Source organism: Pinus tabuliformis, chromosome 3_2, assembly GCF_031772625.1.
Source record: "Pinus tabuliformis cultivar Carrire ecotype Pingquan chromosome 3_2, CPIR1, whole genome shotgun sequence".
Taxonomy (NCBI): Eukaryota; Viridiplantae; Streptophyta; class Pinopsida; order Pinales; family Pinaceae; genus Pinus; species Pinus tabuliformis.
Genome location: NC_142302.1, coordinates 847,162,209 through 847,180,260, shown reverse-complemented (window position 1 = coordinate 847,180,260; position 18,052 = coordinate 847,162,209). Strand labels below are relative to the sequence as shown.

Sequence of the window (18,052 nt, the reverse complement as noted above, 5' to 3'; positions counted from 1 at the left end):
GCTTATTAGTTTTGCCTAATATTTTCCTCCACCTCATCATTAAGAGAAATCTAATAAGCTAGCTGGGGTGAGTTTTCCTTTATATCCCCCAACTTCATAATAAGTTGTTCTTAATATCTCCCTCACCACGAGTTTCCTTAATATCTCCCTACACCCCATCCTCACTCTCATTATAAGTTGTCCCTAATATGTCCCCTCACCATAAGTTTTCTATAATATCCCCCCCCACACCTACACTTATAATGAGTTTTTTCTAACATCTCCACCCATTATGAGAGTGGGGTGAGTGGACATACTAAAGAAAATTATTATTATTATCCAATTTTAACCAAATTTGCGTATGAGACCCCCTTTTTTGTGGGACAAGGGACCCACTTCAGCGTAGGGATTTGACTGATAAGTCTACGAAGGCATACATATTTTACCCCCCTCTGGTTTTGAACCAATGACCTCTTAGGAGGAAACACATGCTTTTAACCATTAGGCCCACTCAAGTTTAAAAAGGGTAGAAGAAAATATCAATGAAAGTTAATAGAGTGGAAAAACTATTAAAAAACCAACCAAAACTAATCTTAATTATTCATCTATTTTTCTAGAAAACACTTATACTTAACCTCAACTATTATTTATATTAAAAAAAACTGAGTTTATAATAAAAAATATTAAAAAAAACTCAACTTCACATAGGCTTAATTATTCACTCTTATTATCCTGTCTCCGGCAGTATAACACATTTGATATGCCTTTGACTTCTAATTAGTTGTAGAGTGGACTAAAAATTAATCTTTTCCATCTCTAAAGTAAACATTATAAAAGCAATTCAAATTATTATTTTTAAATATTTTATTGTATTTATCTGGCATTTCATTGGATGCAAACTTTTTCCTCTTATTGTGTAATCATTGTTAAAGTGTACTCTTCCTCTTGCCATAGACTTTACGGCAGTTCCTATTTCAGACCCCATTGAAACATAAATGCTTCTAACATGCAAGGGAAATAGCAGTTTCTTTGCTGCTAAAATACCAAAGTCAACTTTAAAGGAAATATAAATGCAAAGAAACTGCTATACTCCTAGCATGTCAGACTGCATTTATGTTTCAATAGGATTTGAAATAGGACTCGCCTAGACTTTACGAGTCGGAAACTGTAAATGACAAGAAATGAGAGGTCATATATTACATTATTTTCATTTGATTTCATTATTAAAATGTATTCTTCCTCCTCGGGAGACGGACTGTACCAGTGAGAACCTGTACCACGTATGGGCTATAGTTTTGTGGCTGTTAGTTTTGTGCCACTATCGCCATCTAAATCTTTGGTGTCGTCAAAGTCAATGAAATTGGGTACTTTTCTAGCGTGCGTGCCAACTGAGAAGTACATGCGATCATCACGGGAAGAAAATTCGATCCTTTTAGGCACCACCAATATGCAAGAAAAAAGAGCGTTCACTTTATTAGAAAATTCGATCCTTTTAGGCACCACCAATATGCAAGAAAAAAGAGCGTTCACTTTATTAGAAAATTCGATCCTTTTAGGCACCACCAATATGCAAGAAAAAAGAGCGTTCACTTTATTTTGTTAGTATGAGTGGACTTTTCTTTTTAATTATGATAAGTGTGTAGGTTTTCTGTTTTTAATTTTATGTAAATTTGTAAAGTGTTATTTTTCTCTTATTTTATTTAAAAGAATTAATCCATTTAAACTATTAGATTTTTTAAATTTGAAGCTGCACTAACTTTAATACATGAAAATTAGATATTTTTTTGAATTCATAACATTAATTATTTACTTCCTCTCCCATAAGAGTGTAATGGGTAATGATGGCATAGAAGAATAAATCAAGAGTTAGATTGTCTTTATTTGGTTTTGGGATAACCTAATGCATATTTGAGTTAGAGAATGCAAATTTTATATAATGGAATTCTTTCAAGTCAACTAATTTTTAAATAGTATTTTTTTTGTTCTATGATGTTATCTATGCTTCTTTAACAATGATATGTTACCATATGGAAAACTGGGAAAGTTTTTTTTAGTCCATGAAGCATTGGAGGTATCGTAAACGTAATAATGGAAGTTGGAACCCTGATCCCCAATTGACCTCAGCTTGCCATGTCTCCATTTCTTGGCTCAAGGGTTGGAAAAACAATCCCAAGGTGCGGAAATAAGTATGCAAAAGTTGCCCACATACACCAAAACAAAATCTTCTTGCTAGGGCGAACAAATTATAGTTTTTTAAAGCTATGTTTGAACTCACATTGAAATCAGGTACAACTTGCTCTTTAATTGTATAGATCAAAATTTTACCAATCAGTAAAATCTAAATTGATTGAATTCTAAACTTTAACACTAACTTGAATTCAATATTTTTAATCTATTTAACTATATTTAAATTAAGCAGCAAAACTCGCTACTATATAACACTTGTTTGCAAATGTAACTTTAACCACTTATTTTTAAATTTAATTTCATCCACGCATTTATTTAATTTTTGAAAAATTGAATTTGGATAAATCCACATGCTTCTCGGTTCTCTAATATAGTTTGGGGAAACTGAACTCTCATAAATACTTAGTAAACTGAACTAGTTTGATATGTTGTTATCTTTATGGATGAAATAGAACTTTATTTGAAGCAAAATAGATAGATTATAAAAAAGCACGTTTTCTTCCATTAGGATAATGGATAATTTAACCTACAGGCTATGTTAAATAAAACAGGGACAACCTCCCACACACAAAAAGCATCTAAATCCGCCCAGAATCGACGTTGCACTATTGGATGAAAATATCTCGTTAGGACATTTAGCAATTGTCCATTTTCCCCTGTCACACATTCAATTATTTGAGGCCGGCCTGGGCGTCCACATATGGTACATATAAACTGAAAAACTTTTCCCGGTCTAATACGAAATCAAAAGTCACTGTGAATCACCGAATCGCCCCACACACATCTATACCCTTCGCCTATTACCCTGAAAAACCCACTGAGACGTCTCAGGTAATCCATCTCCATGGAAACAATTCATGCAGGATTGTTTTCATGGCGACCTTTAACATTGAAGCTCTGCTATAGAAGCCAACGCCGCTCCGTTCATCTTTCGTTACTAATATCTCCCAACACAAGGTTTCCATTGCGAAGCAATTTACTCGAGCATTCCAGCTGCTCCTTTCGCAGAAAGCCAATTTTGTCTAATAACCCTAAATTCGCGGTTGCCCGGGCTAATGCCGGAGCGGGAATCAACGGCGAAATCGCAGCGCTCGAAGCCGACGGAAGCAATGGAGCTCTTCAAGAAGACTTTACGAGCGGGTTTTTCCAGCAATTGAGCAGGGAATTCGCTGTGGTTCTGTCATTTTTACCAGGTGGAAGCTGGTGGAAAGTAGGAGACGCTGTTGAAGATGACAGCCGGGGCGTCACTTTGATAACTGCACTGCGGCGAATATGGACGCTTATAGCTTCCGATAAGATCGTATTATTTGCTGCATTTTCTACTCTACTGATGGCAGCTGTGAGTTTTTAAATTCACGTCCACTCAGCCGCGATTTCGCATGTTTGTGGTTTTAATAATCACAAGATTCCTTGTTTAATTCATTTCAACTGTAGCTCGATTGTAAATGGATTCTTTTGGAGTAAATTATGCCATACATGAAAATGCATACTTAAATATTCTGAATTTCGATAAAATGCATATATATCATGCAAGTGGAGTACACTCGGAAGCATACAGATCTTGCGAATTTCGATAAAATATCTCAGGAACAGACCTTATAACAGACCGCAGTTCGAAGCTCACAACAACCCTAAGAGGATTCTTTTGGCAGCTAAATTCGTAAGCTTCATGCGATGCCTCAGTTTATATGTAGACCCCAAGCACACGAGAGTGTGACACCACCAGACATAATCTATGGTAACCATTGTTAACGCTCCACTCTTGAACTAGGGAATTTTGTTTTGGATTTAGCGGCATTTGGTTAGACAGTTTGCGTCGGCTTTTTTAATTTTTAATTTTTCCTAGATGTTGCCGATCAACAAGCACAAGGAAAACATGTCACTGGATAGACTTCAGCTTGGTGAGGGCTATAACAATTCTCAGCTTGCACCAACACGTGGTTGACAGCACCTTATTTTTAAATGCCGTTGATTAAGAAGATGTGTTCCCTTCCCGGAGGTCACGTGTTCAAATATATGAGGGGCCAGGGGATGTACGTGTTCAAATATATGAGGGGCCAGGGGATGTACACCTTAATAGACTGATGGACTGAGCCGTCAAATTACCCCTCAGAGGGGGTTTCTTGTCCGGCAAATATAGGGATGTTGTACATCAATTTGGTGTTATATTATTATATTATTAATTAAAATGGAACCATATCTTTTTGGTTAAAAAATATGGTTAATGATAATAGGAAATTGGAACTAGGCAACATGACCTGGTTAATAAAGTTTAAATTTTAAAAGCCGAGGTCAGGTTGAGATGTGCTGCCCCTGTTCTTCATTTTGAAAGCGTGCAAGGCTGCGGGAATCTGCCTGTTTTGCTTTGAATAATGTTTTCCAAGCAGTACAATGTTTCAATTCTTTTGGTGGTAGGTAAAAGGCAAGATATTTGTTAATACTGTATGTTCAAAGTTACGTGTCGATCAGCATGACAGGGCCTCACAGTCATTATTGGATCCTCTCTTTGACTTCATAAAATAGGTAAGGTCATTACGAGTAAAGGAGTTTGCACGCTGCTTGATATCTCAAATACTGTTTGACATATTTTGATTTGAAACTCTCAAAACTTTGGCTTGCTTAGCAGTCCCTGGCCCTTTACAATGACTTAGAACCAGATAAAAACTGTTACCTATATTCAACAGAGTATTTTGAAGTTAGCCTTTCCCCTGTGTGTTGTCAATAGAATCAATTTTCTAGCTCCAGTGTTCCCAAAATTATTTAATCCAGCTTTGAATATCTCTACATCTGGGTATCCACCTCAAAACCAACAAATCAATTCATGTTGGCACATCTTTTCATGATCACACTTCGCAACATCTACTTTTGAAAGATCAAATGAGAAGGATCTTCATTGCATATTATGATTTATTAGAATTCGGTTGAATCAGGCCTCTTTCCATATGGAATTTGGGAGAGGAATTCAATTTGGCCATATTCCCCAAAATTTGGATTCAATTCATAGAGAAATCTGTTAGATAAACTTGACCCTATGGTGGAGTTGAGGTTATGTCAACAGTTATGGTTAACAGTTGTGGTTTTGGGTACTTAGTATTGGTGACTCATGGTATTGAGCCCATGGTATTACATGTAGTTGAAGCCCTTAAAAGGCTTGTGTATTCTCCATTGTAGGTAGCCATGGTTGAGCGGTGAAAGCTCAGGTTGTTGGCTGGCTTGGCTGTGTTTTAGCCAAGGACAATAATAGATCTATTGTTGGTTGGTTTTTCCCCAATTGGGGTTTTCCAGATAATCATGGTGTACATGGTTTGAATGTGTATTTCTTGATTGTTATATTTATTTCTCTTGAACCCTAACAAGTGGTATCAAAGCTCTGGTTGGCAAGGGCCTTGGATAGTTGTTCGAAATGTTCCCATCCACGAAGTGGTGGCGCTGGTTGAAGCAATAGCTCGTTGCACAAACCAGCGATGTCCGTTGAGTGATGGTTCGATGAGGAGAAAGAAGAAAATGAAGTCTGAAGGCTTTGCCAAGGCCTCGTTCGATGCCCGTTGAGTGATGGTTCGATGAGGAGAAAGAAGAAAATGAAGTCTGAAGGCTTTGCCAAGGCCTCGTTCGATGAGGAGCAAGAAGAAAATGCAAGCCCTGGGAATATTTTTTGGAAATTAAAAAAATCAAGAAAGTCGGGTAATTCTTTTTTTTTTAGAGAAATTTGTTGAAGGGCTTTTATGGTTAAAGAAAAATTTCTATTCTGAAATAGTAACAGAAATTTTAAATAAAAATTCAGTTACAAGAGAAGGGTTAAATAGTGGGATAGGAGTCTTACAGGGTGAAATGCATGGTTAAACTTGCAGCAGTTCAAGTTGTGTGTGGGTCAAGATAGCAACAAAATAAAAATAAAATGGAAATTTTCATGTAAATGGGTATACGACTGTAAGACCTGGTAAGGCATGCGTACCCCAGTAAATCACTGGTAAAGTCTGAATGTCTGCTTGGGTGATATGGGGATGCATGTGGTGGTATGATGAAGCATGTTGAACTAGGACAGCTTGTGAGATTATCAAATACCCTAACATTGACTGGGTAGGGCCTGGAGGTGAGTGGTGGCTGGCTCACTTGGCAGATTTGGCTAGATTTGGCCAAGGAAAACCCAAAGTCAAGTTTAAAGGGGGGATTGTTAGATAAACTTGACCCTATGGTGGAGTTGAGGTTATGTCAACAGTTATGGTTAACAGTTGTGGTTTTGGGCACCTAGTATTGGTGACTCATGGTATTGAGCCCATGGTATTACATGTAGTTGAAGCCCTTAAAAGGCTTGTGTATTCTCCATTGTAGGTAGCCATGGTTGAGCGGTGAAAGCTCAGGTTGTTGGCCGGCTTGGCTGTGTTTTAGCCAAGGACAATAATAGATCTATTGTTGGTTGGTTTTTCCCCAATTGAGGTTTTCCAGATAATCATGGTGTACATGGTTTGAATGTGTATCTCTTGATTGTTATATTTATTTCTCTTGAACCCTAACAAAATCTAGCACATCGAAAAAATATCATTCCAGCTAAAAATTCACATTGCTCCTTTGAAACTGCAAATATAAACTGTCACAGGCATTTGCAAATACAAATTGCAATAACTTTTTTCTGCACAATGCATTTCCTAGGGAAACCCACTGTGCACTTCCCTTCATTCCAGGGATGGTACCAAGGTAAACTGGATTTTGTAGAAGCTTGAAGTTTTTGATAACAATATGCTCATTAAGGGATCAACATGTCACTTGTGAGAATTGAACCTGGGTAAGGACTAGGGAGGATAACACTTCTCTCAGCTGCTCAAGCTAGACCCAATTGACACAAATTGCAATAAATTATGTTAGGGACTATATTATAGGCCTTATCATTTTAGAGAAAATGCATGAGATTTTACAAAATTTTGAACCATTAGTATGTTTCTTTTTTCATAGTAGTGTGATATATACTTCTGTTATTTATTTATTCTTGCATTGGATTTTTCATATATATATATATATATATATATATATATGTTTCTGTGAATCCCACTGAATCTGAATTGGAATTTGCATATGTTAATGGTGCTTCATTATACATGCAAAAGCAGCATTGTACACTACTAGATTGGTGGGAAACACATTTTAGAGAAAATGCATGAGATTTTACAAAATTTTGAACCATTTGTGGGATGCTGATTGGAATTGTTTGGTTTTGCTGAAGATTTGGAAGAGTGTTATATCCATTCATTCTTGATGTAAATTGCACCAACCTTTGGTTTTGAAATGCCTACTTCAAATGCATGGAGTGAGATTGAGAAGATTAAGGGATTCATCATATTCAACATTCGTGAGACCAAAATTCTCTACTGTTCCCATTCACTTTATGTTGCCCATCTTGGGTGTTCTCACCGCCCAAGTCAAGAAACATAGGATTATCTTTCCAATTTTTTTCCTAGCTAACGGAGGAGGAGAACCAATGGCTATAGATTCTTCCACAGTGTCCTCATTTCTTTATCCCTCCAACAAGTTCGATCTTCTTGACTTTGTATTAATTATGGTCATGCTGGGTTTTTTTAGAAACAACATCTCAACGGATTTGTTGTATTTAACTTTCTTACCCAACTGCAATGGGGAGAGCACCATGCTACTTTTCTTTTTCTGCCTGACAGAAACGTTTTTCCTAGGCGTCAGTGACAGACCTAATTTGTCTTCAAAGTCATCATATCAATCTGTGGGCATTGGAAGAGGAGAGTTATCCACAAATGCTCATCTCTGTAAATTCTCAAGCCCTAGGGGACTGCTGTCCTATGTTTCTCTTAATTAAATAAAATTAAATTAGATCTGGACTTATTTAATCATAGGAATAAATATTTGTGAACATGCAACAATCACACACATGATTGGAAAATGAACACCGAAAGCATAAACTTAATACACAGATAATTTTTCCTTCAAATCATCTCTTCATTTAAACATTCCAAACGTACAAGGAAACCTCCACAAGCTGTCAAACAGCTAGATGGTATACACAAATAATCAGATCTGCACTTACTGAGATAAATCTGCCTGGTGGACAACTAAGAATCTGGTTGCAGCATTGCCTGAACTTCTGTACAACACTGTTCAACCCTATCCATACGACTCTACAGGCTGTACTTTTGCCTGCTTCTCAACCTCAATTCCTCTTCTATGCTCTGAATTTGCTCAACTGATCTCTCTCTGACCTCCCGAGTCTTCTTGATGTACAAAAAGTGTGTATTCAACTTTCTTGATGTCATGGAACTTTTAATGTGAATGTTACACTCTTTGATCTGGGTGAGATCACAGCTTTCAAATTGAAAGTTGATGGCATAGATTTCAGCCAGAATTGGCATTTCCAGAAAAAATGTAGAGTTGCTTGAGATTGGAGCCAAGCAGATAAGCTGGCTCTGCTTGCTCTGTACAACGACAGTTTGGCTCAATAATGTATGATTCTTGATGTATTCATTTTGGCTCAGCAATGAAATATAAGATGCATTTTCCAAAAAAAGAAATGCTCATTACGAATTTTTGAGTTTTAAAAGGTGACTTGAGTCTTGGGGGGCATGTAGTTGTCCACCTGCACATGCTTCTAGAACTTGCCTTCTTTGGGTGGATTCTTTCGTTTTGTCATGAAGGTGGACAAAAAGTTTTTTAATATTTCTTAGCTGAAACACAGGTTTCCCTTGTGCTCATCCAGGCTTTTTGTAGAGAATTACTATGTTTCCCAATTCTGCTACCTCCTACTATTGTTGGTAGGAAGCTCTGTCACAAGACACAACCATGCACCTTTCATTGATATACTAGGCATGAGTTCTCAGATGCTTCACAAAGCAGCCTTTGAAGTCACTGACAGAAGCTGTAGCAGTCACCTATAGGTTATAACAGAAACATTTGAAGCAGATGGTTGATTTTTGATTAGACTATTTAGTATTCTGTTAAATCAGGCACAGAGATTGTTTTGAGTCTTGACATCTCCCCGAGAGACCTACATTAGAGCTTGTGCACAAGTATTGTTACACTAGATAAGCCCTGTCCTAGTTTTCTGATGGTAAAAGAATGGCATAGATAGAGCATATGTTTCACTATAGCGAGATTTTCATTTTTAGTATATCTGTCTATTAATCCAAGTTGTCAAGTCAACAAAAAGTAGGAAAAAGGCACATGTTCCTCTATCCTATAATTTTGAGACCCTCATGCTGATAATTTGTTATTGTGCAGATTTCAGAAATTTCGATACCTCATTTTGTTGCAGCAACTGTATTCTCCGCACAAAGTCAATCAAAAGTGCATTTCTACAGAAATGCAAAGCTCTTGGTTTTGATGTGTTGCTCATTTGGAATATTCAGGTTGTCCTGATTCAAATCTCAAAGATATGTAGAATAGCTTTTGAAATCAAAACTGTACTGTTTATGTTGCAACATGCATTTGGATTCATCATTCTACACTGGAAACTTAGTTGGAAGTTTGATGTGTTTGTTTTGCTTACATGCATTGGGTTCATCATTCTACATGGAAACTTTGTTGGAATGTTGATAGCTTGGTTTTCATATGTGCACCAGTGGCATACGCAGTTGCTGTTTTGGCATTGTCAATCAAATTCTGGTGAGCTGGTATTAGTGTTTACTTGATCATTGTTACAGTTAAAGCTACTGTTCTTCTAACCAAATGTTGTATATATGTCATGGAGGTGTTGAGTTTTTCTTTCCTTATAATAAAAGAACATTCACTGTAATGTAGTTTTGGGTAGATGTTTCTGTGCTGTCTGAAAACAACCTTTTTTAGATTAGTTATTGAAAGTCTTACTGCAAGTGGAATGTCCCATATATATACTACATAACATTTTATTGAATGATTGTTGCATATATCCTTTCAGGTGCGGCGTATGCGGGAAAAATTGTTTTCAACTATTCTTAGTCAGGTTTTATATGGTTTTGTTTATTTTTCTAAAATTTCAAGTAGTTCACAGCCTGGCACCTCTATTCTTGATATTTAAAATGTCTGAGTTTGAAATTAAATTTGACATGCTTATGTGGTCTGAATTTTGCTTGTCTCCTGAAGGATATTATAAATTTCACTTCTTTGGTTTGTGGATAGCTATTTTTTGGTCATTTGTTGCTTTTTGTTAGTTTAGTTCAGAGTAGGAATATATATGGTTGAATCTTTTGCAACATTTTTCTTTGCCTTGTTGTGCAGGATATTGCATTTTTCGACATAGAGACAGTTGGTGTATTGACCAGCAGGTTAGGATCAGATTGCCAGCAGGTTTCTGGTGTTATTGGGAACGATTTTAATATGATCTTCCGTAATGGACTTCAGGTGAGATTTATCTATGGTGGTAGTTGTTTGTCTTCGTAAGTGGTATCAGAGGTGCTTTTTATAATCAGAGTTCAGTGAAATTTCATGATTACAATTCTAGGGAACAGGTGCATTGTTATATTTGGTGATGCTGTCATGGCGACTTGCTCTAACTACAGTACTATTATGCTCTTTGATGTCGACAATCATGTTGTTATATAGCCGGTAAGTCTTTGAATTCAAATATTATTTAATTTCTTTGAGTTCACAGTTGTTTTGTATGAGGGATTTATAATAATAATGACAATTTTGAGAGGTCAATTTCTGATTGCCAAAATCCATTCTTCAGGAAAGGGGGTGTTGATGAATGACAAACAGGGAAATCATCTATCTTTGGCTAACTGATTCTTTTTGGAAGATGCCTGTTTTCCATTTCTATCAATTTTCACTCACAATATTAGTCTTACATATCAATTTTAAAATTATAATGTAATTGCGTACATTCTGTAGAAGTTTTTCATGTGGTAATTATTCTACTTGAACATTTTCTGTCTAAATTTATCTCTTATCTGCCAGAATGTTTTTTAATTTTAATTTTTTATTTTCTTAGCAAGTGAAAATATTCTACTCATATCATTTCCAAAAGGTGTACTTATGTACAGCTTCACAGCCTGAAACATCATATATTATAGCATATACAGATTAACTGTCCATGATGACAGTTTTAATAAATGATGATACCAACAAGGTAAACTAGTGATGACTATTAATAGGAATAGTACTTCTCACTTGAAAAGAAAACTATGCAAAAAACGCCTCACAACCCACACGTTTGAACTACACTGATGATGCAGAGTCCGTACAGCTCTGCAGCAAATGAGTGCTGCCATAATTGCACACCTTGAGTCGATACTTTGCCAAGAAACTGACTTCAGGAAGAGAAGCCCTAGCCCCAAACTAGCCAGACATTAGGGTTGCAGATGTGAACTGAAACCCTAGGACACCCTGCCTCGTGCTAGGATTTATTGCAGATGCCTTGGAGCCCATTGTCATCCTTCCTCAAAATGTCACTGGCATGAATACCTGCCATTGAACAAAGCATGGAGGAAATGCCATGTGTCCCGTCGCTGCAATCCAAGCAGAGTAATCAGAGTAGGGCCACTGCTGAGCAGAGTAGCCACAGTTCCTGCCGCCCTCATCAGAACCAAGTCTGCAAACTGAAAGCTTGAGTGGAGCACTGGGAGATCAAGGAACAAACTAAGCTGCCGCTGAATGACCTCACAATAGAGTTTCCGCCAAAGAACAGAGTCTGTATAGCTGACCACCATTTACAGAAAGGAACAACAGATATCTTGCTCCTGAAACACATCAGAAAATGAGCTGAGAAGAGCTTCTGTTAGAGGTTGAAACTGTAGGGCTGACTTCCTTTCACCTGCACGGTTGCACCCATTACCCAGAAGACTGAACCATGACCCTCAAGTTATTTCTCAGACTCAACAAACTGCTAGAGCCATTTTCACCCAAGTTTGTGAATGTTTGCATCCTGCCAAAGTTCTTATTCTCAAGGATGTGTTTGTCCTATGAATCAGATGAAGAATAATTAACTAACTAATAGCAATAATTATTGTTAATATCTTAGGGATAAGACTATAGGTTGTGACTAGTGTAATGGCACCTGTTGTTGTATATATTACAACCACCCCCTTCAAATTTTCAATATATTGTGTGAATCATTCATTCATAGCTCATTATATATATATATTTTCAAGAGATATTTTTCTTTTATGGATAAAAAGGTTATGACTTGTATCTAAGCTGTTTAAATGGACTCGTAGCAACCGTAAGGTTCACTATGAGTTATATCAAGGCCCCTTTCTAAGCCTGAACATTCAGATCCCATTGACAATATTTCTGTCCATTTGACCTTGCCCCATGATCTCAATGGTCTTTCATTGCCGATTTTTCTGTGACATTGCCTCACTTTTTCTCATTGTTCACACACTAAACTGTCTTTGTTTGCTGCACTCCAGTTTTTCGGCTGTGTCTATGCCTTCACAACTCCCTTTGTTACATATTTTACTTTTATAAAGAAAACAAAAAACATATTTAAATAAATAATTAAAATAAAGGTGTGTTCAATGTCTTCATCGTTGCATAATGGACTATGTCCATCCTGCTTGCCTCATTTTTTATTGCCTTATGATCTAGCTCTTGGACTAGCATTCCCACCTGTTCAATATTTCCACAAGTCCGTCCTTCTTGCCTCATTTTTTATTGCCCTATGGTTTAGCTTTTTGATCTGCATTCCTGGCTGTTCAATTTTTCCAATGGTCTTGCCACTGTTCCTTAGGGCATCATTTCTACCAGCATTCCTTGTTGTCCAGATCTACCTATTAGAAAATCTCGTGTTTGGAAAAATTCAACGGAGGATCATCATGGAGTGGTCATTTACTGGTCATTAACAAAATAATCTTATCTGCCAAAAAGCATACTGCTGCCTGTCTGAACGATAATTCTCTGTGGAATAAAAAATTGATGATATCTCTGCTATAAAATATGATAAAGTGAGTCTCTCTGGACTGACTAGACATGCTGTCACCAGTAATAGGTCAAGATGATGGCTGGTAAATTATAATGCTGTTGAATTGTGTTGATTTTTTTAGTGCAATTAGGGTTAGCACAATATTTCTGAAATTATGATAATTACTTTTGATGTAGATCTTTTTTTAACTTATTCCAGTATATCATTCAACAATTATATCTCAGAAATTCAACCATAAAGAACAGTGGAATAGTAGAGATCTCAATGCACAAAAGAGAGACAAGATTTACCTTGGGAAAACCCACAAAGGGGAAAAACCTAGCAACCCTTTTCAATACAGAAATTCTTCAACAAGAGACACACCTAGACCTATGGTCAAACTTGGTCTTCCCATCCAAGTCACGTCTCCCAATCTGATCCAACAATTTGCTTTACTGATCTGCCCAAAAATTTGGTCTTCTTTAGAAACTCGACTTTTGGCAGCTTTTGTGGCTTCTTCAGAATTTCGGCTTTTGACAGCTTTTGTGGCTTCTTCAGAAACTCGACTTTCTGTGGCTTTTGCGACTTCTTCAGAAACTTGGTTTTCTGTAGCTTCTTCAAAAACTTGGCTTTCTGCAACAGAGGTTGCCCAGAAAATTTGTGAACACACGCGAGCTAGAAAAGAGAGAGAGGGAGAGTGTTAAAGTTGGCAACTAGGGACAAATTCCACTTTCGACAGCTCATTTGATGGAAATAATTATTGCATTGAATTCCTCTTTTCAAGAGGACCAAAATTGACCTAAAGATCACCAAATTTGGACAAGGGGAAATATGTTTTTGAAGTGAAACCCACTCATGTGCAAATTGTCAAGGTCGGCCTCATCATCATGTAGGCTCATGAAGTCCAACAGACATGACTTTTGATCAATGTTGTAGTAATTGTCTTTATCGGGATAATATCGGCGAGGGAAAAAATCGGAAAAAATCGTAAAATACAAAAATATTCATTTTTTTCAATTTTTTTTAATATTTAAAGCATATACAACATAAAATAAATACATCTACACATACATATGATAAAAGAACTACTATATAAGATGTGTAATATCATTTTTAGTGCTACATCACACATAACACTGAATCATGCCCTAAATAGTCAGTCCCGACTCTTGAGTCTCAACTCAGCCTCAAAATATCAACAAAAAATATAATAATGTATCTCATATCATGAGTCATAATGTCATATACAATGAAATGATCCAAATAACTAATACCACTGATTTCATACACCCCTCTTGCGAGAAAATGCAATAACTTTCCCTCTAGATGTAGATGCTGGTGGAGTTGGCAGTGGACTCTGCTGTGCTCTAGAAGCTGAAGAACTAGGAGCTACAGGAGGTAGACCACGTCCTCTACTGGTGACAGGGGTAGCTTGGGTAGGTTGTGTCACCTCCTCCTCCTTTTGTTGCTCCTCCTCCTTCTCATCAAAAAATCGGCAAAAAAAAATTGAAGATTTTTTTCCCAAAATTTCACGCTTTTTCGTAACAATCGCAATAATTTCAAGTTATCACGACTATTTCGTGGTTTTTTGCGAAAAGAATTCACGTAATAATCGGGCGATAATATCACCATTTCAAAAAACTGCGATTTTTTGACATTATCACGATTTTTCGATATTATCACGATTTTCGCAACACTGTTTTTTATCCTCATTGATTCATATAAATAAGGGAGATCTCCACCCTCATTTGGCATCATCATCACACAACACATTCTTCTCTATCCTCATCTGATTGGTTCGTACACCTCATAGGGCAGTTGTTCTTTTCACACGTGTGGTAGAAAGGAAGACGAATTTCAGGAGGCTGAAAATTTGAAGTTGTCTGCAACTTTGCCCAACATTGACCAATGTTGACTTTGACTTTCTGGGTAGAACTTTAGTTCGATCTTTTGGGCATCTTTCTGTTTGGGCAGGCCTCCTTATTTGGCACAGAAACTGAGAATTTCTGGGCACTTTGACCTGCATTGACCACATGCCTTTTTGACTGCAGGGTGGATTTTTATGTTGACCAACTTTGACTGCAGATTTGTTGACTGTTTTGGGCTGACTTTGACTAGCAAGAGAGGTCGAGTTCCTCTCTCCTTTGACCGAGCTGTTTTGAAGAAGTTTGACCAGACTTTGACTGTTGTTGACTTTTTGGTTAGGGTTGGTTTGATTGCTGTTGACTGGAAGCAGAATACTGCTGTTTTGACAGGGCTGTATTGCACAGTGATTTGGCAAGTCAATTTTGACTTTGACTTTGTTCTATTGTACTCTCTTTGTTGAACATTTGATATTTATAATAAGAATTGATCAAGGGTTTTCCCCATCTTGGGGTTTTTTTCCTAGCATTAGCCAAATATTAATGTTCTCTTGTCTTGGCTTGTCTTTTGCATTTTATTGTTTATGTTCTATCTACAGTTATTGTCAATGTGAATTAATGGTTTATGTGATTGCTATTGGAAATTAAGTGGAAATTATCATTGGGCTAATAAAAAGACATTGAAGTAATTGTTGCAAGCATAGAACATACCATTGTTATCTAAAATTAACATGGTATCAGAGCCCAGGTGAGGACAAGCCCAAGCAAGAGAGATAAAACAATCACTAAGATATCTATTGGACAAAGAATAGTTGACAAGTCTCCATGGCCTCTACATCTTACTTCAACACTGAGGACAAGCTCAATGACAAATCTGACTATCATGCATGGAAGATGACTTTGGACCTGACTTTGGAAGAGCATGAAGTATTGGACTATGTGCAAGGGAAAGTGGTGGAGCCTCCTTCGAATGCACCTATTGCTGCTAGAACGAAGTATAGAAAGGGTGAGGTCAAAGCAAATAAAATTTTGATTGACTCCATTCAAAAAGCATTTAATTGCCTATATTTCTGATTTGGGAACTTCGAAAGAAATGTATGATAAGCTGGTTGAGATGTTCAAAGTGAACAATGCAAATCAAATCATTTTTCTCAAAAACAAGTTGAAAGATATTGAGATGAATAAAAGGGAGTCTATCCAATCCTCCTTCATGAGAATAACTCAAATCAAGAATGACTTGTTATCTATTGGAGAAGTTATTTCTGATAGGGAGCTCATTGTCATTGCTCTTGGAGGTCTTCCAAGACCATGGGATGTATTTGTCACTACCATTCTCAACAATGACAGGAAACCTGGTTTCGATGAGTTATTGGCTCGATGCACTCAAAAGGAGACAAGGATGATGGAGAGAGATGAATCCAAAAATGGAAATGAACCTACTTGCTTTCTCTGCTCATGCAAAGAAGAAGAATGATACTGGTACAAGGAGACAGGGTTAATCCTCTAAGAATGAATTCAAAGGAAGAGGCAAAGGAAGATGTTACAATTGTAACAGGTATGACCACTATGTTAGAGAGTGCCCTCACAAGAAGAATACTCCAAGGGATGATGACAACAACAACAACAATTACAAAAGCAATGACAATCAAAGGAACAATAGGTATAACAACAAAGGAAAGAGGAATGCTCCTGCTGCTCGAGATGGAAATGGTCGACCTCCCAAAAGGATAAGAAATGCCAGGTATGATGAAAGTAATGTTGTAGAAAAACAACATGAGTTCTAACTTCTATCTTATTTTTGCTCATGCAAAGAAGAAGAATGATACTGGTCCAAGGAGACAGGGTTAGTCCTCTAAGAATGAATTCAAAGGAAGAGGCAAAGGAAGATGCTACAATTGTAACAGGTATGACCACTATGCTAGAGAGTGCCCTCACAAGAAGAATACTCCAAGGGATGATGACAACAACAACAACAACAATTACAAAAGCAATGACAATCAAAGGAACAATAGGTTTAACAACAAAGGAAAGAGGAATGCTCTTGCTGCTCGAGATGGAAATGGTCGACCTCCCAAAAGGATAAGAAATGGCAGGTATGATGAAAGTAATGTTGTAGAAAAACAAGATGAGTTCTAACTTCTATTTTGTTTTTGCTCTATCTACTACCTCTCCTCTGGATACTTTGGATCATTGGTTGATTGATAGTGGAGCCTCAAGTGATACTAGTAATGATGAATTTTTGAGTTTGTAACAGACAATGTTGCACGAAGCGGGGACAAAACGGAGATGTTTTTTGGAAGTGGGGACGCGGAAGCGTCATTTTCCAAAAATATAGGAAGCGAAGCGTCTACTATATATATATATATATATTTTTTGCATTTATATTTTAAAAAACATCCAAAATACCAAATTAGTTGTAGAAGACATGAAAAATGCATATTTTTACATAAATCAAGATAGATATGGCAGCCATTGTACATCAATGATTAATTATTCCAGCATCAACCATCTATAATCTAGATTCCTCTTCTCTTGTCTAGCCTTTGCCTCTACTTCAATTCTATAGGGATTTTAGTCAACATTGCCTAATTTTGATCAAACAGCTTAATCCAAGCCTTATAATATGGTAAAGAAAGCTTAACATGCCTAATCAATGATTTTGACTTGAGTGAAGGGTACATAATTGTTAAGGCCATGACAAAGGAGTTCAACAATCAATAACACCAACACTAGGGGGGGGTACATATAGGGCTTGTTGCTCTTGATTAAATGCCAATCACATGCCCTCATAAATGATATAATCCAATGAAACACCACAATCCCATTGATCCTGAAAACTGTTAACTCTGCTGAATTTTGAACGGGATATGAAATTCTATTTTCTCCATATGAAGTCCGATGAGATTGGAACCACTCTCAAACATCTTGAGTCATTTCATGGTAATATTAAAAATTTAAGTAAAAGGATGGAAATGAAAGATAAAGGAGAATGTCACTTTTACTTTAAGAATTTAACATTACCATTAGGGAGCGCCTTGGGAGTATTCGGAAAGTGTAGTTCCTCACAGAACAGTTCGAAATTTCCAAAAACAAAAAAAGCCCTGTGGAACCGTCCACCTTCTCTTGGATCTGCTCGTGATCCGCGGTGGATACACGCCCGAACCTCCAAAGATCCGCACCCGATCCTTTTTGG

At 37.0% G+C, this 18,052-nt stretch overlaps 1 protein-coding gene across 3 annotated transcripts in view; it reads left to right on the top strand.

Moving 5' to 3' along the window:
* The first annotated feature begins 2,831 nt into the window (after positions 1–2,831).
* ABCB26 (transporter associated with antigen processing protein 1) overlaps positions 2,832–18,052 on the top strand; it is a 490,423-nt gene continuing 475,202 nt past the window's right edge. The window contains exons 1-6 of one of the 3 annotated variants that reach the window (XR_016257178.1): positions 2,832–3,505; positions 9,400–9,527; positions 9,741–9,783; positions 10,055–10,099; positions 10,375–10,497; positions 10,598–10,701. Coding sequence is in view for 1 of the 3 variants with exons in the window: in XM_089417098.1 (XP_089273224.1) it covers positions 3,011–3,505; positions 9,400–9,527; positions 9,741–9,783; positions 10,055–10,099; positions 10,375–10,497; positions 10,598–10,701 (938 nt within the window). In the remaining 2 variants the exon portion in view is untranslated. The remainder of the gene's footprint in view (positions 3,506–9,399; positions 9,528–9,740; positions 9,784–10,054; positions 10,100–10,374; positions 10,498–10,597; positions 10,702–18,052) is intronic. The other 2 variants (XR_016257177.1, XM_089417098.1) reach the window with 2 other exon arrangements.